This window comes from Uloborus diversus, chromosome 1 (genome assembly GCF_026930045.1).
Source record: "Uloborus diversus isolate 005 chromosome 1, Udiv.v.3.1, whole genome shotgun sequence".
In the NCBI taxonomy this organism is placed as follows: Eukaryota; Metazoa; Arthropoda; class Arachnida; order Araneae; family Uloboridae; genus Uloborus; species Uloborus diversus.
The window spans coordinates 256,809,800-256,834,815 of NC_072731.1; the positions used below are offsets into that span (position 1 = coordinate 256,809,800).

At 35.8% G+C, this 25,016-nt stretch overlaps 1 protein-coding gene across 1 annotated transcript in view; it reads left to right on the forward strand.

Moving 5' to 3' along the window:
* LOC129234244 (mediator of RNA polymerase II transcription subunit 15-like) overlaps positions 1-25,016 on the forward strand; it is a 253,859-nt gene that overhangs the window by 201,522 nt on the left and 27,321 nt on the right. The window contains 2 exon segments of the mRNA XM_054868225.1: positions 24,077-24,294; positions 24,297-24,420. Of these exon segments, the coding sequence (XP_054724200.1) occupies positions 24,077-24,294; positions 24,297-24,420 (342 nt within the window).

Consider the following 25,016-nt stretch of genomic DNA (forward strand, 5'->3'; position numbering starts at 1 on the left):
ATTCTGTGTTTTTTGTAAGAATCTTTCACAGAAGTTTTATTCTTTGACAAAATTCCTCAAAACCACAAGTAAATGATTATTAGACGTTTAAAACTCGTGTTATGCAATGAAACAGAGTCTCTGAATGTTACGTTCGTCACTATGGAATGACCCTATTACGATATCGTAGGGTTTCCTGATCAGGCTATTCGCAACTCCAATAAACTATAGGGGGCGCTGCAGCCACTGTCTAATGGCGGATGGAAAAGGTAAAACAAACACACGCCGTAACTTATAACTTGCTTTGACGCTTAGTGAATGACAGTAATTTTGCATCGTGTTTGTGGGAAGCTTTCTCTTCTATTCTTCTGAAATTATATTACACTATATAGACATTCGGAAGCCTGAAATTTACCCCCAAAGAAAACATGTGAAATGAAATGTTTTACCTTTTTCTTTAGTATTATTAATCACCGCAAGGTAGCGTATTCGAGCTCTGGAGTTGAATTCTTGCGTTTTAGATCTTCTAATTTAAAACGTGCAAGATCAAGGGCGCAACAGGGGTTGGGTTGGTACAAAATTATTACTCTCATCACTGGTTTTCCTAAAATCTTAAATTTCGTCCTTGGAAATTGTTTTTTAAAAACACCTTTCGAAAGATGTTTTTTAAAAATCATCTTTCCTTCAAATTCCTTTTTAAAAAAGGAAAATTGATTAGATTTTATTAAATTTTCTTAACATTTCTTTTTAAAAAAGGAAAATTTATTATTATTTATTAAATGAAAATTTATTATTATTTATTACATTTCCTTTAATTTCATTTTTAAAAGGAATCGATAACTATTATCGTCCCTTAACTCCTCCAAAATAAATTTCTCTCTTCCAAAAAAAATATCAAGAACCATTTTAACCCCTTGAAAAATGACCCGAGCTGTATCTGCTTGATTTTACCCTATTTTTTGTTCTTTTGTACGTATGTACTGAACACGAATGTACAACCGAAAAAGAAAAATTTGGCTAGAGTTTTGCCGATCAATACTTTTTACGACTCATAAAAAGATGTTTTTGAATGCATGCAAGAAAATAACGTTGGAAGAAAAACAAAAAAAGTTGGATTTAAAACTGGATTCGAAGCTGTTTAACATCGGAAATGAGCTTTTACGAGCGAAGCTCTATTGTGTCACTTCCTAGATTTGATTAAAAATGCAATAAACGGTAGAAGATATGAATATTAGATTCTTAATGCCAGCTTTTCGAATTTTGAAATGAATTTCGATTTTTTCGCCCTTTTAACTTACTGTTATGAATAATATATTATCAGTCTTAAAATTTGAAACTTGATTAACTCTGTGGGTATGCGCAGACATCGATGTGTCTGTAGAACGATGGTTTTTTTTTTTTTTTTTTTCACAAAATATAATTTTATGGCAGTAATAATTTTTAATGAAGCAAATATTTATCAAATTATTGTGTGATCTGTTAAATATTTTTCATTTACGCAAATTATTGTATCATATGGGAAGAGTGTTTTCAACTAGAGTCCAGAACACCCCTTCATTTTTTTAGATTTACTAATTGTTTTCTGCTGTAAAAGTTTTAGCTTTTTACTCAAATTTAAAGATGGTGTTCAATGACCCCTTCATTTAACATTAGCCGTTGCATTGAAAATGTCACAAATTTAGAAACATTTAATCCCCCCCCCCCTTTTTTTGTAAATAATTATTTTATTGCAATGCATATGCATATTACTCGTGTATATTATAATATGTAGCGTTGTTTTTTCCAGTTCAATGTATTTTTTTTAACTCCCCTCCCCATACTGATGAAGTTTGGGGGAGGGGTTTTGAGCACCCTCTTTCGGTTGAAATAGGAAGCTAAATTTCTTCCAGTATATTGATATCCACAAGTCCATAAATATCGAGGGGTGTCCTGGTATCTAGGAGAAAACCTTTTTTTTACATGTATTTTTGAACCACCCTATGGGACACTTTTCATATTTTAATTTTTAACGTCAATTATTTAAAGCAAATTTAAAATCTAAAAGTTACATTAAAATGCCCCAACACATTTCTGTGCAATATATATATTTTTTTTAACTCAAACAGTTTAAAAATAAAATATTGCCAGCCATTTAAAGTAAGAGTTCCAAACTGTCCTAAGGTACATCTACCTATTGTACCTTGGGACACATCCTGTTCTACTATGGGAAAGCCTTCATGATTCGGGAAACAGCCATATACTTGAACCAATTTTTCACCAAAAAGACAAAAAAAAAAAAAAAATCATCGTAATGAATTAAATTATGAATGTTGAATGATAAATCAAATAACGAATTATTGAATTATTATCTAACATTAAATGTTTTTAAAAGACCACATAAGATTAGAACATTTTTCCATGTTCCTAAACATATCTTAAATTATTATGAACCGTGTATATGTTGTACCTTGGAACGTGTCCTAAGGTACAAAACGTGTGGCTGCCCCAAGGTACAATCACCAAGTGGTTTAAGAAAAACCAAAATAGGGATCAATCTAGATGTACTATCATTATTTTTCATAGCCAAAATATTTAAAGTACTTCTCTTTTATAGAAAAATAAAACTCAGTTGATTAGTTTTACAAGTAGAAAGACAGAAAATGAAATGAAAATGAAGAAAATATTTACTTTGGAGTCATGAAACTTTCTTTCTTTTACAAAATCATCAATTTAGCTCTTTTGATGCTGATTATTACTACGGCACCATTTAGTGATGAAGGATTAGAGATTTTCAGTAAATTACCGCCCTATAGCCAAGACTAAGGCAGAAATACATAAAATACACCGCCAGCTCAGTCATTCTATCCGAGGCCTGCAGTTTCGTGCTTATTAGCACTCATTAGCCAGGAATAGGAAGTGAATGAGCTGGAGGTGGAAAACCTCTTAAGGAAACCAAGAGAGCGCCATTCAAACTGGTAGCTAATATAGAATTAGCACTGACCAAACGAGTGACCGAAGCAATGGTTCGGTTCAACTGGAAGATTGAAGGCAAGGCATCTTATTTTGAGTAATAATTCAATAGTGCGGTAACTTACTGAAAATAACCTTCATTCTTCGAGTTGAACCGAACCATTGCTTCGATCCCTCGTCTGGTCAGTGCTAATTCTACACTGGTGTGCAAAAATTAAGGACGAAGTCGAAAAATTAGCATATCAGCTGAACGAAGAGGCAGAGCGGACAGAAAGACCAATCAGGAGATTAAGTAAGGTGATGTACGTTGGCACATGCGCAGATATGCAGGCAGACGTAATGGGGGAGTGTCTGAGTAGTATAAAGCATGCTGTCGGTGTAAGATCAGTATTTCTGGCCAAGAGATTGCACGCCGTATAGCAGTTAAAATCACACCGAGTTGCTGCCTCAGCGAGAAATGGCGAATAATCAATCTGTTAGACGACATCCGGAGGCTCTTACCCGAGAGCGAATCATTGGGAAGTTGGAGGAAGGCCCCAGTGTGACAAGTGTGGCTGCAGAGTTCGGAATTGCTCACAGCATCGATTCAGGACTTTGGAGACAATTTCAATTTCAAACTACAGGAACAGCTATCCGGGGGTTCAGTAGTGGTCGTCCACGAGTAACCACACCCCCAGATGACCGGTATATTGTCTTACAGGCCAGAAGAAACAGGCGGCAGACAGCGGGAGAAATCGCTAGACACACGACACAGGCGACTGGATGACCGATATCGCGTTTCACCGTGGCCAGAAGACTGCACGGTGGTGGTCTGTTTGCACGACGCCCAATACGGTGTGTACCTCTAACGCCTGCCCATCGGAGAAGGCGTTCTCTGTGGTGCCGGGAACACCGGAATTGGAGAGACAATGAATGGGGACGAGTACTCTTTACAGATGAGAGCAGATTCAGTCTGAGTAGCGATTCTCATCGCATATTCATCTGGAGAGAGCGGGGAAGCCGCAATCATCCCTCGAACATCATTGAAAGGGACAGGTATGGAGGTCGCGGTGTTCTCGTTTGGGGAGGCATCATGCTTGGTAGTCGTACAGACCTTCACATCTTCAACGCAGGTTCAGTCAACGGGACCCGTTATTGTAACGAGATTCTTCTTCCATATGTGCGTGTTTTTAGAGGCGCCATGGGTCCGCAGTTCCTTTTCATGGACGACAATGCACCATGTCATCACACAGTAGCTGCCGAACAGCTCTCAGAGAGTGAGGATATTGAACGTATGAATTGGCCGGCACGATCTCCGGATCTCGATCCCATCGATCATGTATGGGATTTTCTAGGCAGACGCTTGGCAGCTCGTACCTTACCACCAGTAACGATTCGGGAGCTTCGATTGGCGCTGCAAGACGAATGGGCAGCAATGCCTCAACAACTCATTGACACCCTCATTCTCAGCATGGGCAGATGCTGTGAAACCTGCCTAGCAGTCGGGGGAGATCATATCCCTTACTAAAGACCGGATGTTTCTTGCTGGACACCCATCACAGGGATGTTTCGGCCTTCAGTCGCATTGCGCTCCATGCTACTTTTTCAATAAAGCTTCTTTTTATCCCTCTGATTTCTCTTTTAGTAAGTGTTGCTTACATTACACATGTCCTTACGTATTGGGGATCTTACGGTATTAAATGTGTTGATTTGGAAAGATTTGTACAAAGTAATATTGAAAAAACCGTCTCGTCCTTAATTTTTGCACACCAGTGTATATTAGCTACCAGTTTAAATGACTCTTTTGACTTCCTTAAGAGGTTTTCCACCTCCAGCTCATTCACTTCCTATTCCTGGCTGATGAGTGCTAATAAGCACGAAACTGCAGGCCTCGGATGGAATGACTGAGCTGGTGGTGTATTTTATGTATTAGAGATTACAAAAAACATGGCTGCTAAAAATAGATTCTTAGAAATTAGCAGTGTTCCAAGGTACAACACTCCACCCTATTATTATTATTTTTTTTTTATTTACATTTAAATTTGTCAAGAAACGATGCTTGTTCTCACTGAAAATTGAGGTAGATGTCATTTTAAAAATTGAAGTTTTAAATATACATAATTTAAAGAAGCTGCTGACAAAACCTTGTTTTAATGACACTGATTTGTTTTCAATCTTTTTCTTTTCCGAAAACATCATTAAAAAAGCACCATTAATTGAAATGAATCTCTGATTTGATGAACAATGTATATATTTTTTCTTACATCTCAAACATGTAGTAAAAGAATCATGGACGAAACAGTGCTGTCGTTCGTGGGGTGGGGGAGGGGGGGGGGAGACAACGCTGTTCCTCGAAATATTTGCTTGTGATCATAAAATAAAAATAATACAAATTTCAGGTTTCAAACTTGTTTTGTAATAACAATAAATAAATGTCTACTTTTTAAAAACAAAACTGGCAATTAATCTTAAATAACCTTTTTGGGCCAAACAAATACCGGTGGAGCGTGACCAAAAAGTTTGAGTCCCCCTTCCCCCTCCCAAATAATTTTTCCCAATTCGGGGTGAAAGACCTATATTGGCAAACAATTTCGCTTTGCATGGACAATGATTCATTCAGATTTGGTATGTGTGATTGAATGTCTGTCTAGTGTGGAATTTCGCTTCTTTTTTTAAGGAAATGTTTACAGAAACATGTTTACAGATCAGAAATAAAATTGTAATTGTAGGTTTCATATCAGCAGAAACAAGACAAAAGCAAAAAAATGGAATCAAATCACGTAGAAAAGATGACATTTGAGGATGTCTTTTTCCCCTGAAATATGAACTGTTTGCTGAGGCGTAAAACTGATTCTGTTATTTTAACTGGAACCGAGATGCTATTTTTTCTTATATAAAACGTGAGTGGGATTGCAGACGATCAACAAATCTGCGCGAAGTTCTGCGTTGGTGAATTGTTTTCTTTCCCGCTGTCTGTTTTTCTTTTGTTGTACGGCTTTGAGTACACTCGAGAACATCGAATTTTGATCTGCTTTATTGAACTCGCCGTTCATTGCCATTCTAAGTTGTTGGTTTTTTTTTTTTTTTTTTTCTTAATGTTTAAGACCGAGAAGCCAAACTGTTATTGAAACTTCAGTTGGAAGTATCCCATGCCATGTTATTTCAGACATATTTGCTTGTGTACGTTCGAAAAGGCTGGTCTTAAATCTGAGAATGAGGACACAGGAACGGATGCACAAATAATGGATATTTGTAGCATTTTGGGGGGAAACAGGATGCGAGCCACATCGATTTCGATGTTTTTGAGACATTGATGTTTTTTTTTTTTCATCGAGACATTAGAGTCGTTTTTTCGATGTCGACGTTTTATAATTAAAACAAAAATATCATCATAAGAAAAAAAAACCTGTTAGCTTTCATAAAAGGTTCAGGAGAGCTACATCATTTATTATTATTGCGACGTCCAGAGGTGGCGATTGGGACTGAAAAGTTACTAAAAGTCTTGTTGATAAAATTAGTGCACCATCTTTTGAACCCAGCAAATTAGCACATCTTTTGATGCAGCATGCCACAAACTTCTGTTGACCATGCAACCAAACCTCGTTATAACGAACTCAAAGGGACTTTTAAAATTGATTCATTTTAACCGCAGTTCTTATTCGAAGAACAGTAAATAGCGTAATACAATAGGACGGAGGTTACAAATTATAGTTTGCCTTAGCAGTAGTTCATATTAAGAGTGTTCGAATTAACGGGGTTCGACTGTGCTAAAGAAATGTTAACAAGCCTCCCCCCCCCCCTTTTTTTTTATCTTGAGCGATACTAAAGATTTCCCCCAAATAAGTACGTATATAGTGAACCTATATTATATAGTATTTCGCAAAAAGGCGTGGATTTAAATTCTTTAATTATAATTTCACTGTTTGTTGGGTTATAAACATTCTTTGAGTATATCTTGCGTTTGACACATAATTCGAAAATTCTCCATTGTATTTCCAAAAAAATAAAATAAATAAATAAATAAGAGTACTAAATCAATTATTTGTTAATAGAAAGATATATTTCTCTCCCCCCCCCCTCCCCCCCGGTGCCTAGTTTGAAAACTGTTACCAACGCCTCTAACTCATAACATTTAGCATTAAATAACTCATTTGTGTGTTTTTTGTACTTTACTAAATTTACCTAATTAATTATAGACTTCCATGCTCATAACATTTATCATTAAATAACTCATTTGTGTGTTTTTTGTACTTTACTAAATTCACCTAATTAATTATAGACTTCCATGCTCATAACATTTATCATTAAATAACTCATTTGTGTGTTTTTTGTACTTTACTAAATTTACCTAATTAATTATAGACTTCCATGCTCATAACATTTATCATTAAATAACTCATTTGTGTGTTTTTTGTACTTTACTAAATTCACCTAATTAATTATAGACTTCCATGCAGTATGTGTAAAAACAGTATTTTGGTACTGTACACGTTTTTCTGTTTATTTTTTTATGAAAAATAAGTAATTTCGCACAAAAACTGAACTTCTCCACCCTGCATCTCATTAATCAGCAGCGGCCATTCTTTACAAGTCCTGGAAAAACGAAGGTAGATTAAATTTTTAATATATGAAACATTTTATGCCTGTGTGTTTGCGGCGCAAACATCATCTGTTCCCATTGATAACATACGCAAGTTCAAAGCTCGGAAAATTTGATAATGGATAAAGCAATAATAGAAAGAAGGGTGTGTGTGTCTTTTATCTGAAGAATCTACTTAAACGGGAAAAAAAGAAAATAAACTAAGAAAGAAGTGCAAGTTCCTTTTTCATTTTACTTTGCGTGGGTTGTTACCTTATTATGTAATGTAAAAAGCTCTTCTGAGGTAATCTCTGTGACATAAATTTTTGGTGACGCGCTGTATTCACGGGTAATGTCTACGTAGTAAGGTTAAGGTTTCAGCCTTGACTATTTTAATTGTTATTTGTTCGAACTAGGTTAACCCTCTTGAACTTGCGCCGTGAGCAAAATACACCAAGAAGATAACACTAAATGTTTCTATTTTGTTTCATCAAATATTTTATCTGTTTCAGTAAGTATATTATAATTTTGCATAACTTGTGAGGCTAGTGGCGTATATACAGGTTTGGGAGCCCGTCGCAGTGTATTTTTGAGGGCCCCCATTGTCCATTTCTCTTTAAATAAAAGATTTTTAGAAACAGGCAGGTCCGGTTCCTGGGGAAGGCGACTTATACTACGGCCTAGATGGTAGATTTTAGGGGCGGCAAATGTCATGATGGCAAAATGCAATTAGGCAAAAAAAAAAAAGAAGAAATAATAATAAAACTCAAATTTGTTTAGTTTTTTTTTTTCCTTTGCAGCTCAAATTGTTGCATCACGTGACAGTATGCGTCATGATTTGAAATATAACGAGCTGATGTGTGCATCACATGACTTCCTTTTACTCCAATTTAATGTCATTTCCCCATTACTGGCAATTTTAATGTGATTCAATAGTTTACTCTCTAAATATCACCAACAATGGCCAAATTAAAACAGATTTTTTTAAAAAAAGCAAAATTTTCGCCAAGTTGGCGACCAAAAGACTGGCGATATATCGCCAAGTGCCCGCCAAATAATAACACCACTTAGGTGAACATCGAAATTAACAATGATTTCCCCCCAAAAAGGGGCAAAAGACCCTTTAAAAACACCCGAATGCAACCAAAAGGGGGGGGGGGTGCACAACTAGACTCCACTAGGAGTCTACGTACCAAATTTCAACTTTATAGGACTTACCGTCCTTGAGTTATGCGACATACATCCGCACGTACATACAGACGTCACGAGAAACTTCGTTGTAATTAACTCGGGAATTGTCATTATGGATATTTCTCGTGTCCATACGTTCTTAGACACTTATCCACGTGTGGTAGTCGAAAAAAAAAAAAAAAAAAAAACTCAATATTCATTCGGGGGTGAGTAAAATGGAAATTAAAGTCGATTTTTGAGTGAAAATTTTTTCGCGAATACAATACTTCCTTTTTTGTAAAAGGAAGTAAAAATGTAAATGTCTGTGAATGTACTTAATTTTAAATAATTTTTATTACATGATATTTAAGTACTGTGCGTCATTGTGTGTTTTACAAATTTAAAAGTTTCTTATGCATTCGCTGAGTGACGGAGGACCGTCAATATTAAACTTGATAGTATTTTTCTCGCTTAGAGTGATTTTATGTATATTTTAATGGTTAAGAAAGGTTTTCATTACTTTTTTTTTTTTTGTATTTTAAAATACACATTTTTATTTTTCATAATATTGCAGTACTGTCAGTCTTTTGATCTGCTACATTTTTATGGGAACAATATGATTCGTTGAGGGAGGAGGAGTGTTTTTTAAAACTCATATCGTCCCTCCCGTAGAGAGGGATTTATATGAGAGGGGCGGACAAGCCAAACATGAAGGTAACTTTGCAGATTGAAGTCATAAAATTATCCAGAGTTGGGGTAATTTTGAATTTATTTCTTGGGGGGGGGGGGGGGTCGTGTCCCACTCCTTAAATACGCCTTTGACCCCTCCGAACTCTTAAAATGCCCCTCCCCCTTAAATACACCCTTTCCCCCCCCCCCCCCGAGGAAAAAGTCTGAAAGAAACACCGGCCCCTGGTAATTGACAGTTGTGACGTGGTAAATCTGTGGTGGCATGTGGTGTTTACAATAAATAGTAAATTACATATTTTCAACTAAAAAACCCTTTAAACATTTTTTGAGAAGAAAATGTGACGTGAAAAAAAATCTCACTCAGTTCTAGAGTCTTTGCAGATACAAAATACATTCACAGCTCATTTCGACTTTTTCAAGATAAATAAATAATAAATTTTTAGTGTCCTTGATTGTCTTTCAAACTTACAAACCGCTAACTTTGCTACGAATTTATGTAACCTCTGAACGTATGCAATCAATTCTTAAGAAATAAATAAATAAAAACATTATTTGACTTTTTCTATAAAATAACGCTCTGGCGGTCGCATGTTTCCAGAGTTTTTTTATTTGATATTTATTTTTGCCCCTACCAGTGGTCGAAAGAAAGGCTCCGGGAAGGTATTGACATCAAATTATAATGGAATTCAACTTTGCAAAACGTGAAAGGAAAAAGAGGAGAAAATTAAAAAATCTGAAAAACGTAAAATGGTGGACGAGGTGAAAAGGGTAAAATAACATAGAAAGAAGACTACTAAGAGCAGAAACTAGTTTTTCAACTTCAAGAACAATGTGAAATCTATTTCTTTTTGCGCCCACGAGCTCTATACTGGAATTAAGACAACAATCTTTTTCTCATTTGTGAAAATTGCACGTTGAGTTATTTTTATATGAAGCATCGTCCAGTTCTTTTTTTAAACTAAATTAGCTGTTTTGGTGTTTTGTGAAACTAATTGTTTAAGCCTGCGGTTTTTGACCTGTGGGGGTGGGGGTGAGAGAACCGCATCTCCCCATATTGAGAACTTTGCAGGATGAAGAATTTCAAGGGAGGCGTGTTTCTTGCAAAAAAAAAAAAAAATATTTCTCAAGGGAATAGAATAAAAACTAAGACAACTTTAATTTCTTCAATATTTGGTATTTGTAAAAATAATTGTTTAAATCTGCGGTTTTCAAACTTGGGAGGCGAAACCCCCCCCCTCCCCCACACACACATTGAGAACCCTCCAAGAAGAGGAATTTCAAGTTAGGCGTGAATGATGTGACTTTTTTTTTTTTTCAACTTTTTTAACCCTCCTTTGTCACAAAGAGTCACACTTAACCTTACTCCCCCCCCCCCTTTGTCACATTTCACCCTATTTTTCATAAACACATTCTTATAAAAAACGCGTGATGTCACACTTCTTGTTATCCCCTCCCTCCCCATTGTCACAATTTCACGAACCCTCCTCCTCAAAGCATGACGTCATTTCTGGACTGCCCCTTAGTATATAAAAAGGCATTTGTTTCAAACGAATCAGCTTTAAAACTGAATGAATAAATATCTATCAGTTTTAGTTTCAAATTCTCATTTTCCGACTTGCAGTGAACGTATACAGTCAATTCTCGATAACTCGAATCTGAAGAGACCGATGAAAAACGTCGACTTATCAGAAGTTCAACTTACCGCTGGTTTTGGTTTTCGACATTTTAATATTAAAAACCATCGAATATTTTCATCAATATGTACATATAACAGACAAAATCGCAGAACTTAAAAGTTTTAAATCACAATATGCTCAGTTTAATCAAAAATATTGAGAGAAAAAAATCAAAAGCATGGTTTTGATTTCGATACTGCTGGATCCACTTGAATAGAGCTTATTCTATTTCAGGACACATTCAAGGTGCACAGCTTCATTCGTTTCAAATTCAGATTCATGGATTCAGGGGTCTGTCCAGGATTTTTCACAGGGTCCGTTTTTTGTGAAAAATCAATTATTTTTGTGAAAAATCAAATAATTTAAAAAAAAAAAATTTCTTGTAAAAACGAAAGTTTAGACTCTTGAGATGGTGGAAACTGCATCATTGACACTTAAAGTTGAGTGTTTTCTCTCTTTTCTGTTGAGAATATCATTCTTGAGTGTTTTTCTAGTATTTGAAGAGAGGGGGGAGGCATCGCTCCCTTGTAGATGGGCACCCCTCAAGTATCAATATTTATCTACCATTCTACATCATGTTAAATTATACTAGAAATGTTTTTTGTATTGTATTTAAAATAGCTGTAAGAAAAAAAAATAGGCAGGGGTTCAGCATTTAACTTTTTAATCCAAGACACTGTTTAAGAGCACAGAGTTTCGTTCAAACCTTATAAACTCCGGGATTTTCACAAAAATAAAAAAATATTTTATTTGTTATTAACTAAGCGTACTAAACATCGAAAATTCGAAAAATCAGATTTCCACAGCGGGTGCAAAGAGATTGCAATCCTCAAAGTGAAGGAATCAAAAGCATAAAAACGGCTTGTAAAATAAATATTTTTGATAAAATTACTTTTAAATTGCATTTTAGAGCCCTATGATAAACATATCATTAATATCTGGACACAGTTGAAGCAAAATAAATAAATTAATTAATTAAATAAAAAATAAACCGTCGATTCAGCATTTTAATTATTGACTCATAAAAGAAAATGGAATTCCCCTTTAAAAACTTGAAATAAGCTTTGTTACAAAAATAAAGAGACTTTTCATCTATTTGCATCCTAATAAAGCGAAGCTAGCTTGAAAAAAAAAAAAAAAAATATGATTCTCATATCGGATGTAAAAAGATTGCGTTTTTCAAAATGTAGACATCTATAGAAAAAAATAACAGTAAATAAAAGCTTATTTAAAGTTAATTATCCTTTTTAGTATCGAAAAACCAAACCCATATAACTTTCTCCCAAAATAACAGTTTAACATCGCACCACCAGACACTAAGTGGCGATAAGTTTAAATATTGTAACCCTATCTGAAGCGATCACATCCGCCCCACCCATACTATCCTTTGCAGTTCTAAATTCATTTCGCTGTATATTATTGATGATTAAATCATGAGTGGGGAGAAAAGTGCTTACTACGCCTATTCAGAGAATGTTGACGCTTTTCCAAAGAAGTTTACAACAACACCGCTGCATAAAACAAACAAGCAAAATTATAAACCTAACTGACTTTCAGCTGTTAATTTCTTTCAAAGAAACCAACAACAGGCATTATATTTATTTGGCGGTAGTAATTATTTATGGCTTGCAGGAGCATCACAAGAGTGCCGATTTTTTTTTTTTTTTTTCCTTTTGCAAAATTAGCTGATTTTGTATAAGTTGATTTTTCTAATTTAACTTTAAATATGCTGTATTATTTTAATTTGAGATTTGCTCTTTCAATAAACTATTTGTGAAAGATCCGTTTTTGTTTACCAGAATTTTGTGAAGGGTCCGTTTTGGTTGATCGGATTTTTGTGAAAGGTCCGTTTTGGTTGATCGGATTTTTGTGAAAGTTCCGTTTTGGTTGATCGGATTTTTGTGAAGGGTCCGTTAACGGACCCAAATTTGCTCTGGCCAGACCCCTGGGATTGTGCCGTTTTAGAGGTTCCTTCGTTTTTCTTTTAATATCATTGACAGAGTACTTGCTTAGGCATCTTTAATAGGCCATTCCCCAATGCCTCTCACCAATTATCGTTCGGGAGGAAATGAGTGACCAAATTTGTACCCGGCTCCCGTACTGTAGAGGCCTATTGGGCAGGAATTGCAAGTGAAGGTGAATTAATTTTTCTCTCGTAGTCACTTCTTTCTTTCGTTTTTTGTTCTTTCGAAATAAATTTCGAGTCATTTTTGAAAAAACTTCGAGTTAAAGGAAGTTAACTTCGAGATATAGAGAATAATTAGCATGTAATTAAAGACAAAGGGGTCGAAAAAATAATAGAAAAGGGGAAGGAAAGAATGGGGAAAAGAAGGAAAAAAAAGTGGGGATGGATCAAAACTACTTACCAGAAAGCAGTTAACTCTATTTTAAGTGCCACAACAATAAATACCTAAGAGTAAGTTTTACTTAATCTATACGTTTTCTCTTATTCGTAGTTCCCCCCCCCTTTTTTTTTCTTTCTCCTTTCTTTTCTTTTTCTTCCTCTTTTTTTTTTTTTTTTGCCCCCAAGACCCAAGCCCCTAGTTTCCAACTAGGCTAACATGGCCTCTCGTCGGGCCTGAACGTATTCGATTTATTTAGTTATGTATTGACAGCAGCAGCAGTTGTGAAGAATCCAGCAATAGCTATAACCTCCACGTTTAACGGTAGAACAATCGAAAACATTCGTTTTCCATTTCATGCTTTTTCTGGAACGTGCTTTTGAATTAACATAGACCTCAAATGGGGTTTTTACCAGATTCTGAGACGGTTCGTTCTTGCAAGAGAATTTATTTGCTCATGTACTTTTTTGAAAGATGCCTCAGAATGCACGTGTTGATACGTTTACTGTATCATTAACGTGGGGTGCCCACTCCCCCTAAGAGCAAGAGTGCACCCCCCCCCCCCTGTAAATATCGTGAAGCCGCCCCGAAAGCAAGAGCTCTAAGGTGAGCACTCCTGTCATTAAATTGAGTGACGAAAACGTTTTTGCTGTTTTCTAACCTCAAGTGTTTTAAAAGAGAGCTTATTTAACTCATTGAACTGTTTTACAAGTGGAAACAAATTACATTAACAACCTTATTGGTTAATAATGTATCATTTGTTTTAGAGATTCAAGGGTGGCCACAGGGGAAGGTGGCGGATTATGGCGCATGATGCGCCATCAAGTTTTTTTTTTGGGGGGGGGGGATTTTTTAATTTTTAATTTTATTTATTTGTTGATTTATTTTTAGTTTAAACTGTTTATTTTACTTTATTTTTATTTTATTTTGTTTTTCTTACATTTTTATTTATTTAATTATTCTGTGTAAGTATGTTATTGGTGTAGCTTGTAGCACGGAACTTTTCCAACAAAACAATAATAACAATATTCAGTTGGCTTCCTTAAGAGGTTTTCCATCTCCAGCTCAGTCACTTTTCTATGCCGGGCTGATGAGTGCTAATAAGCACGAAACTGCAGTCCTCGGCTGGAAATGACTGAGCTGGCGGTGTATTTCACGTATTTCTGCTTTAGCCCTGGCTAATGGGCGGTAATTTACTGAATATACCTTGCCTCGCGTTCAATCATCGAGTTGAACCGAACCATTGCTTCGGTCACTCGTCTGGTCTGCTAATTCTAAATAAGCTACCAGTTTGCTTCGCACTCTTGGCTTCCTTAAGAGGTTTTCCATCTCCAGCTCAGTCACTTTCCTATGCCGGGCTGATGAGTGCTAATAAGCACGAAACTGCAGTCCTCGGCTGGAAATGACTGAGCTGGCGGTGTATTTCACGAATAATAACAATAATTTAAAAGAAATGAATAAATAAATAATTTAAAAATATTTTTTTAAATGAATAAAATAAAAAGGGCTAAAAATAAAAAGGGCAAAAGGGATGAGAAAATAGAGGAGGGGGATTTGCGCCATCGAGCTTGGGGGGGGGGGGGATGGGCACTCCTGTTGAGATTAAGATATTTTGTTAATAATTAGGCTCAGTAAACAACTTATAATTTGGCGTCCCATATGTTTTTTTTTTTTTTTTTTTTAACTATCATCCGCTATTTTCGCGTTCACTTTAAGATTACATTTGCAGAGAAACGTTAGGGTACTTCCGCCCTCCCTCTAGGTTTCAAAATACTAACTGAGATTATTTTAGAGGAGCGAATTCATCTTGTGGGGGAGTAAAAATATACGAAAAGAGTTAAGATCTCAATGGTGATCAATTCCTTGAATAACCTAATTTTCTGACGGAACACAAAATATGGTAGGGAAAGAAGAGATACATATGTACTATTTTGGTTTTTCACACACTAATTGTTGGATATTTTGTATTTAACAAAATAGCAAAACATTCAAATGCTGTGCGAAAATTTCCAATGGTTATTCCCCCTTCTCCCCTTGTTTTCAGCGATGCCGAAGTTTTACTTAAAATACAAAAAAAAAAAAACACTTGACTAAAACTTTTTTGTAGTGCATTTTCGATGCTTAATGCATGAAGCCTTGAAGTACTCTTGTAGAGACTTAAGGAACATATCTGCATGTGCACCTAAATTATCCAAAAATATGCAGAATGAATGCCTAAAAAGATATAGTTCTTAGTACGAAAAATGGAATAGAGTTTTGTGTCTTTTGTATACCTATTGACATTTGTACACTTTGCTGAAAGTACCTGACCTGCAATGATTTTTTTTTTGAACAATCGTTATGTAATTAAACTTTCACAAAAGTTTTCAACCTCTATATTATTTTTCCCACTCAAAAATCTCTAGATAATCGCTAGCTGTAGTGTGATTGTACTGATAGCTAGAAATGAAAAGAAAAAAAAAAAGATTGCTCCCTTATACAGTAAAACCCCTCCTAACGGACACCCCTCTTATAAGGACATTTTTTAATTCCCTGATTTCAATGCAAATAACATTATTAAACCCCTGTCCTGCGAACACCCCTCTATTACAGACAAAAAAAATAATTGTCCCGTTGGTGTCCGCATTAGAGGGGTTTTACTGTATATTGTTTTTAACATTGGAAATTGGAGCCATTCACCGTCGATATTAGTAAAATTCTGTTGTGGGCTTTTATCTTTATTAATTATGCTTTGCATAATCAGTTGGGTTTTTTGATAAAAATTGAAGAAGATGCCTGTTAGTTTTTGGAAAATTGAACATACAATGTTGCAATTTGAATCGTTTGTTTCACTAAATAGTCGGATCGTACGCACAAGTAATGAAGCGGCATTCGTCGTGAAACCACTGTTACTTTTTATGCCTCCCCAACGTGTGGCCGCTCTATAACCGCTGGACGTCCTAATTGCTATTAATAAATGTTTATTAACCCATCAAAGTCAATTTACGTCACACGTAGGCGAAATCCTTTCGCAAAATGTTCCGTTCTCAGCTGGATCAGATGCCTCCTACCCTCCAGCGAAGAATGGTCTCGCCCGTCGTATTGATTGGATTTCCGTGTGGCCCGTATGTGAGATAAAACTTTCAAAGGAGCTTAGCCGAGGCTGTTTTATATTTCTTCCCTCCACAATTTTTCTGCTCCTTCCGGGCTGACTTTTTAGGCCCGTTATTTATATTTAATGGCTAAATTTTCGTATTTTATTGAATTGCCGAAGAACAAATAGGGGTTAATTTTTAAAATCTCTCTCCCAATACTGGGGTTGCGCAGTGAAGCCTCTGCGCAGGGGACTTCCATCGATCCCGCCTCGTTCGGTTTAGGAGGCATTCCGCGAGTTTTATGGAATTTTCACCGGCGCTTATAAAATGTGAAAATCTAATTGCTATTTTAATTAAAATTTTGAAACTGTGATTCATTATTCTCGATCTTAAAAAAAAAGCTCCTAGTATAATAAATCACTTGATAAGATTGGGGTTTTGTATTCTATCGCGAATAAAGCTGTTGTAGTTATATGCTGAAATCTTAAATTTCGAATCTAAAAAAACTGCTTTAAGTTTTGTTCTGTAATTTTCTTTCTCAATATCGGTTCTTTGTCTTGTTGTTTGAGATGGAATTACTTTTAGCTAACATAAGAAAAGTCTAATACCTCTGATAATTAATATGTTTTGTTAAGGTCATTTTTTCCCCCCACTAACTTCCTTTTCGCTCGTTGCGGATTGAAGGCAGCCCTGTCATTTCAAAATTATCCTGGCGATCAATGCATTTAACAGGAAAAAAAAAGAACAAAACAAAATAAGCTGACGTATTACGTTGTTTCTATAGGCGACTTTTGCGCCAAAAAAAGAGGGGAGTCAAAGGAGATGAGTGCTACCGTGCTAAACACAGGGGTGCCCACCCCCCTAAGGGCAAGGGCGCATCGCCCTTTAATGTCGCGGGGACCCCCCCCCCCCCCCAAATTAGAAAAATACTCCTCAGAACAACCCCGCTAAAAATTTCAATGGCGCAGTTTGCGCCATGACCCCCCCCCCCCCCAGGTGGACACCCCTGCTAAACACAAAACTCGTTCTGCAACTGAACTCAAAAGGGGATATTGCTATCTAAAGCTTTACGCCTCAAATTGATTCTGATGCCTCGTTTTCAGAATTATCTAAAAAAATATTTTTCAATCGCAATTGACCATACTTTTTCCAGATTTCTGAAATGTTCAACCGGGATACCGGACCCCCCTCTCCCCTTCCCCAGCGGCGCGGGTTTTCAAAAGGTTACATATCATTGTCTGGTTTTTAGAATCTTTTTAAAACTGCATCTTTAACGCTGTGAATAAATGGTTACTAATTATAAACCTAAAGCCATGGGTAATAATAAATGACACGAGCAGATAAATTGAAACATTTTGTTTCTTGCATGTTTATAAGTTACTATAAAATTTTTAATAATACATTTACATGTGCCTATCATTGGCGGCGATTCGGAGAGCAAGAGGGGGGGGGGGTGGCAACCGCCCCTCCACTTCTTATGGTTCATTAATTTTTTTATTTTCCAATTTAGGAACCAAAACTAGAAATTATAAAAAAAAAGCAACAATATCAAAAATTTCAGAACGTAATTATTTGTTTTACTTTGTACATCTGTTTACGAAACATTATTTAGCACAAGCAGCGACTTTTAGAGTATGTATCCATTGGTTAGATATTAGTAAATCAATTGTTTAACTAAAACAAGTCATACTTGTTCAATGAAATTATTACCAAGTGTTTGTGACATCACAAAATACTTCGGGGTAAAATTAATGCAAGTCTAATTCATGTCTAAGTGTTTCTTCAGGGAAAACTATTGTATGCAAAATTCATCAAAATCTGAATAAAAACGTGAGTTAAGTTGTTAGATTTACATTAAATACCACTTATCTGCTCTCAAAACCAGCACTAGCAAAATGTTGTACTTATTTTGCTCTTTTTTACTTCCTTTTACAAGAAAGGAAGCATTGCATTCGCAAAAAAATTTTTACTCAAAAATCGACCTTAATTTTCATTTTGCTCATCCCCGAATGAATGTTGAGTTTCCGACCCGACCACACGTGCAAATAACCAAAGAACGTATAGACACCCGAAATATCCATTTTGACGATTCCCGAGTTAACTACAACGAGTTTACGTCTGTATGTACGTATGTATGTGCGTATGTTTGTCGCATAACTCAGGAACGGCATGTCCTAGAAAGATGAAATTTGGTACGTAGACTCCTAGTGGGGTCTAGTTGTGCACCTCCCCTTTTGGTTGCATTCGGGTGTTTCTAAAGGGATCTTTTGGCCCCTTTTTCGGGGGAAATCATTGTTCATTTCGATGTAAATTCAAGTGGTGTTATAATTTGTCGGACACTTGGCGATATATCGCCAGTCTTCTGGTCGCCAAGTTTTGTCAGCAACTTGGCGACACATTTGGCGATTTTTTTTTTAAATCTGGTTTCAATTTGGCCATTGTTGGTGATCTTTAGAGAATTAACAATTGAATCACATTAAAATTTCGAATAATGGGGAAATAAATTTAAATTGGGGTAAAAGGAAGTCATGTGATGCACACATGAGTTCGTTTTCTTTCTTTTTTTTTTTTTGCTGCCGCTAAAAGTACTATGGCTTTAATCCCCCCCCCTCCCCACTTTTTAGTCCCAATCGCCACCTCTGTTCGCTAGGACTTTTTAAGAAAGTCTAGTGGTTTTAATCGTATTGTAAGAATCTTCACACGTTAATAAAATACTAATTTTACATGTCAATGTTAATGACAAAGTAAATGTCCTAAATTACCCCTCGCAGTTAATTATATTGTGACCTTTTGGTGACCATGAATCGAATTTATCTTTTACCGTGACGTGAAGCAAGGGCACCCATATGCAAAATTTTAAGGAGGGGGGGGGAGCTCAGATTTTTTCCCCATGGTTTAACAAGATATTTTCCCCATAGAAACCGATTTCAGTACAGATTAGAGTTATTAAAATTTGACAATTTTGATGACTTATTCATTAACTGCTGGAGAAGAAATTTTTTTATACTTTTGCAAAGAAAAAAGTACTAGAAGCTAAGAAGTTCTAATTTCAAAGAAGGGGGGGTAGCCCCCCTTGCCCCCCCCCCCACCATATGGACGTCCTTGGTGAAGTAAACCGGCCGGGACGTCTGGAAAGCGCATATTTAGGTAAATTTTATCACAAAGAACCACCTGATGTCAATAACTTAATTTTGATAAAAAGTGGCGACTTCTGTGGTTAACCCGGCAGAGCGGGGGGGGGGGGGGAGCTACCAGGGGTTTGGTGGACGGTTGACTTCAATTTTTTAAAGAAAATTGGTAGTTACTATTGGGGTTTTAATGTCACTGTTGTTTAAATGAACTTCTCTAAAAAATATGGGACACAGCCTCAGTAGGCTGACTAAATTTCCAATTCAAAGCTCCATTTTAATTTTTATGATGTAATAACATGAGAAAAATGTAACATTCAGACACTAAGTCAGCTTTTCTTTCTTGAAAAGTCTGAATCAATTATCGATTACAACTATCGTTTTTTGATCGGACATCAATAATTTTGAACCAGAAAAAAAGTGAAAGGGCAAAGTCCCCTTTACTTTTAAAAGTTAGGGATCAATTGCCCCTCTGCACAAGCAGCCTATTATTGTTTCATTTGTATTAGTACACATTGTTTCGAAAATAATGAAGGTACACCCCCCCCCCCCTCCTCCCCCCCCACACACACTCACACTAATTAAAAATTGAAAGCACTATACATTTTTGTTTGAGAAATTAGAAAACAGAGAACTCAGAATTTACGTGGGAATTGATTTTGAACTAAATTGAACTGTAGCACTTGTTAAAAGAAACTTGGTTTTGATTTAATCTATAAATTTGTTGCTTATAGACAGTAAAGAAGATGTTACTTTGCACTTAAAGTTAGTTTTTTTATGACATAATGTACGTATTAGGTCTTCATTAATACCAATTTCAATACCAGATTTAGAAAACAGGTAAGAAGCAAGCAACATCCTTCCATTTCGAATAATTCATAGCCTATGCATTTCATAAGAAATAAAATTGAAACACTTTTTGAAGTGTTTCAAAAGCTCATTAAATTCTTTTCAAAGACTCGAGAACACACATTTTAATGCTTGATTCTATAGTTTTTACAGTATTGCTCTAATTTCATAAGAATCACCTATTTTAAGTTTTAAAAAATACTCTAGAGATTTCTCATTACAACACTTGTGGTTTTTTTCCTTTTTTCTATTACAAATAGCAGGGGTGGTTCCCCCTAGGAGCAAGGGTGCACCCCCCTAAATATAACAAAAGATCCCCCAATTTAAGAGCCCTCCCAAAAAGAAAAATACCCCTCAAAACATCCCGCTTAAAAATTTCAATGGCTCAGTCTATGCCATGATCCCCCCTAGGTGGGCACCCTTGCAAATAGGGCAGAAAATGAAATAGAATAGAGGTAGAGTTCAATTCTTTTCTCCTATTTTTGTTATCGATTCTAAATTTGGCGGAGAATTGCCTTCCAGTTTTCTTTACTATTAATTTTGCTTTTAAAGTATTTTACTTCAGATACGGTATATAAATTTCTTCTTTATGTATTTGATAAATCACACATTCCGATGTATTGCGCTTTCCTTCGTCTCCCGAAAATTTATCTAATGTGGGCACTAAAGGGACAATTTTTTTCGTCCGCAATAGAGGGGTGTCCTCAGGACGGGTTCAATAATGTTATTTGCCTTGGAATCGGGGAATTAAAAATTGTCCGCATAAGAAGGCGTCTGCCTTTGAGATCTGTCCGTTAGGAGGGGTTTTACTGTATGTTTGAAAAAGGATTGCTTTACATTTGACATCACAAAGACGAAAAATTATGAATATTTATAATTTTTCTTTGAAAGAGTATTTTCTTCTTTTTTAATCAATGAACAAAACTAGTTTGGTTCTTCTTTGTCTAAATTCGTTGCAGTTTAAGCTACAACTTTCGATTCGTGTTCCACCATGAAACAGTGGTAAAATTTTAAATTGATTTTTTATTTTAAAAGAACAATTGGTATACAAGTTTTATTTTGTTTTCATTTTTGAAAAAAATCGGTATAATGTGACAATAAACTAATCATTTTGCTGGTGCATACATCATTAATTTGTACATTTATTGAATCTTTACTTTTTATGACCCCGGTTATATCGCGTTCTCTCAGAAAACTGTTACAAGAATAGATACAGTTGCCAGTGTGTTTCGTAAAAGCTACTGCAGAGACGACGGAAATCACAGTAGAAATATTTCAAACGGTTAAAAACTTTGAATTGCTGACTTCATGCCAGACTGGAGACTGGTATTTCCTCAATAATGGGAGGGGGGGGGGCATAAAATGATCTTTAAATTCATTTCTGAGCAGTCTCATGTCCTTATCGTTTTTAAAGATTAAATTTCTTGTAATTATCTGTCAACTTCTGATTAAATTTTCAGTTATGATCATAATTTTTTAGCAATAATGTAATTACTCCTCTATCCTTTCCATTTCATCTTGTTTGAAATTTGAAAATAAAATTATAAATGCTCATGCCGATTGAGAGATTTTTAAAGACTTATTTCAGTTCTTAGCCCCTTACCCTCTTAAAATACATCTTGCAACTACAAATTCCAACATGATCAAACGTAAAAATTTGTTTTCCTAATAAATATGATAGTTGTCTCTGGCAAAAATTTCATTGTCATGTTTTGCTTTAATAAATGGAAAGTGAAAATAAGTGAAATCTAAGCATCTTTCTTTTAAATACTTTATATACTCGCGTATAAGTCCACTCACATACTTTTGGGAGGAAAATTGGGGAAAAAATCGAAAACTTGCGTATAAATCAAGTCCTTACTTTCATAAAAAATCGAGAGCGTTTTGCCGCTCTTTGAATTTAATGTAAAATGAATTTAAATGAACTTTAAATTTTAATGTAAAAAAAGGAGGAAAATTAAATGTAATGAACATTTTTATACTTAAAAACTTCAGATTTTTATTCTTTTGCATAAAAAGGTTTCACTTCTGCGATTGTGATTTCTGTAAAGGGGTTCGATTTCGCTGTTACAATTTTTGTTTCTTGTTGTTTTTATTTTGATTTAATATCAATAAAATTGTACGCTGTTGCTATATTGCATTATTGGTGGTATCCGCATGGCTTTGCTCGTAGTGGAAATTAAAAAATCATTTGGTTTGCCTGTATATTTACAAATAATGGATGATGAATTTCTCACCAATATGTTATGTTCATTTGCTCGCCCTTGTTATGATCATTTGCTCGTATATGTTATGATAGTTTACTCGGCCACATTGTAATAATTTACTCATCCACGTCTGATAATTTCCTCGATAAAATGTTTTTAAAATTGGAATAGAAAAAGAACAAAATCGAGTTTTCGAAATATCGCTTCAACGTTTTCACTCTTATGCTACCAACTAAATCTGTGCCAAATTTCAGGAGAATCGGTTAAAGGGTCTAGACGTATGCGCATAACAGACATCCAGAGACACAGACTTTCAACTTTATTATTAGTAAAGATTTTTTAAAAAATGAACATTCATTTGCCACTGTCGGGAAAATTCGCTAATTCGGCGATTCCCACACTTATCCCGTAGTCAGCCGTTTACTGTAATTATTTGGAGTCAGACTATGTAAAATTTTAGCAGAATGTGTCAGTATTTACTTCTTTAGCATCTGCTTAAAAAAATTGACTAAAATCAGGAAAATCTTCACGTTTTTAGAGGTTTTTTTTTTTACAAAAAAGGAAGTATTGTATTCGCGAAAAATTTTCACTCAAAAATTAGTCTTAAATTTCCATTTTTCTCACCTCCGAACGAATGTTGAGTTTTTTTTCGACCCGACCAGACGTGGATAAGTGTCTAAGAACCTACAGACACCCGAAATATCCATTTTGACGACCCCAGAGTTAATTACAACGAATTTTCTTGTGACCTCTGTATGTATGTATGTACGTATGTATGTGCGCATGTGTTTATGTGTGTATGTATCTCGCATAACTCAAAAACGGTATGTCCTAGAAAGTTGAAATTTGGTACGTAGATTCCTACTGGGGGCCTAGTTGTGCACCTTCCCTTTTGGTTGCATTTGGATGTTCCTAAGGGGGTCTTTTGCCCCTTTTTGGGGGGGAAATCATCGTTAATTTTGATGTAAACTCAAGTGGTGTTATAATTTGTCGGACACTTGGCGACGTATCGCCTGTCTTTTGGTCGCCAAGTTTTGTCGCCAACTTGGCGACAAATTTGACGGATTTTTTAAAAATTTTAATTTGGTTTCAATTTGGCACTGTTGGTGATATTTAGAGAGTAAACATTTGAAGCACATTAAAATAGCGAATAATAGGGAAATGGCATTAAATTGGAGTAAAAGGAAGTCATGTGATGCACACATCAGCTCGTTTTTTTCCAAATTGTTCTGAAACATTTTTCGAAAATTCTGCCCTGCATATAAGTCAACCCCTTAGTTTTTAAACCTCTTTTTTTTTGTACTAAATTTCTCGAATTATCCGTGAGTATATACGGTAAATAGGTAATTTCTCTTGAAGTTATATTTTTATGTAAAATGCTTTTCACTCGTCTGTTACGAGGCAAATTTCTAAAATACAACCAAATTGACGTTTCTCCCATTCTTTCGTTCCAGATTCGAAAAAAGCAATGACAGGTCCATCCACAAACATGGCTTCTGCTGGCGGAGTTGGCGGTCAAGTAGCATCTGACCCAATGAGTGCTCTCAGAAGCATGGCAGGACAAGGCAGTGGCGGCTCCGTCACAATCCAATCTCAGTCCGGACAGACACAGATGACCGCATCCCTCTTGACAGCATCTGGTGGCAGCATTAGTCAGATGACCACGCCACCCGCAACCCGCAGCCGCAGATTCCGGTTCAGAACCTGGGTCCGGGGATCTCTTCTTCGTCGGGGCCCAATGTGGTCACGTCTTCCATCAATCCGCAAGGAATGAGTCCGATGGTCATGCAACAGAGGTGTAAGTAGGGCGAGATTTCAGTTTGTGTGATTTTGTTGCAACAGCTAGTAGCTAGGCCGTAGCCAGCAGGGACCGATCAAGCCAAACTGGTGCTAGGTCCTGAGTAGATGTTGGTGCCAGAGCCGTGTCCAAGGGGAGGGTTTTAGGGGTTAAACCCCTCCCATTGGAGAAAAATAAATAAACCAAAAGAAGAAAATGTGTAGTTGAATTTAATAACTTCAATGTGAAAGTTTGTGTAAAGCGCTTTGAAAGAAAACCTCGAAGTTTTTTTGCAATTTAAGACTATTAGAGCTTTATCAACTGAAATAACATTTTGTAAACCTGTGGGGGAAGAATCGCTAAATGAAAGATTTGTCAACACAAAGCATCAACAGCGTTAATATTGCTTGAGGACTGAGGAGGTTATGATGAATTCGATATATGTTGCAGCTGCGAAGATGCATTGATTGTGTTTGGTAATGTAATTTGCATCCACAACAAACTTTTACTTGTTTAGTGTACAAAGCATTATTTCAGAATATGAAACCCAATATACATGCTACATTATAAAAGAATCTGTGGGCAGTTTTTAAAATTAATTGCAATCAATAACCGCA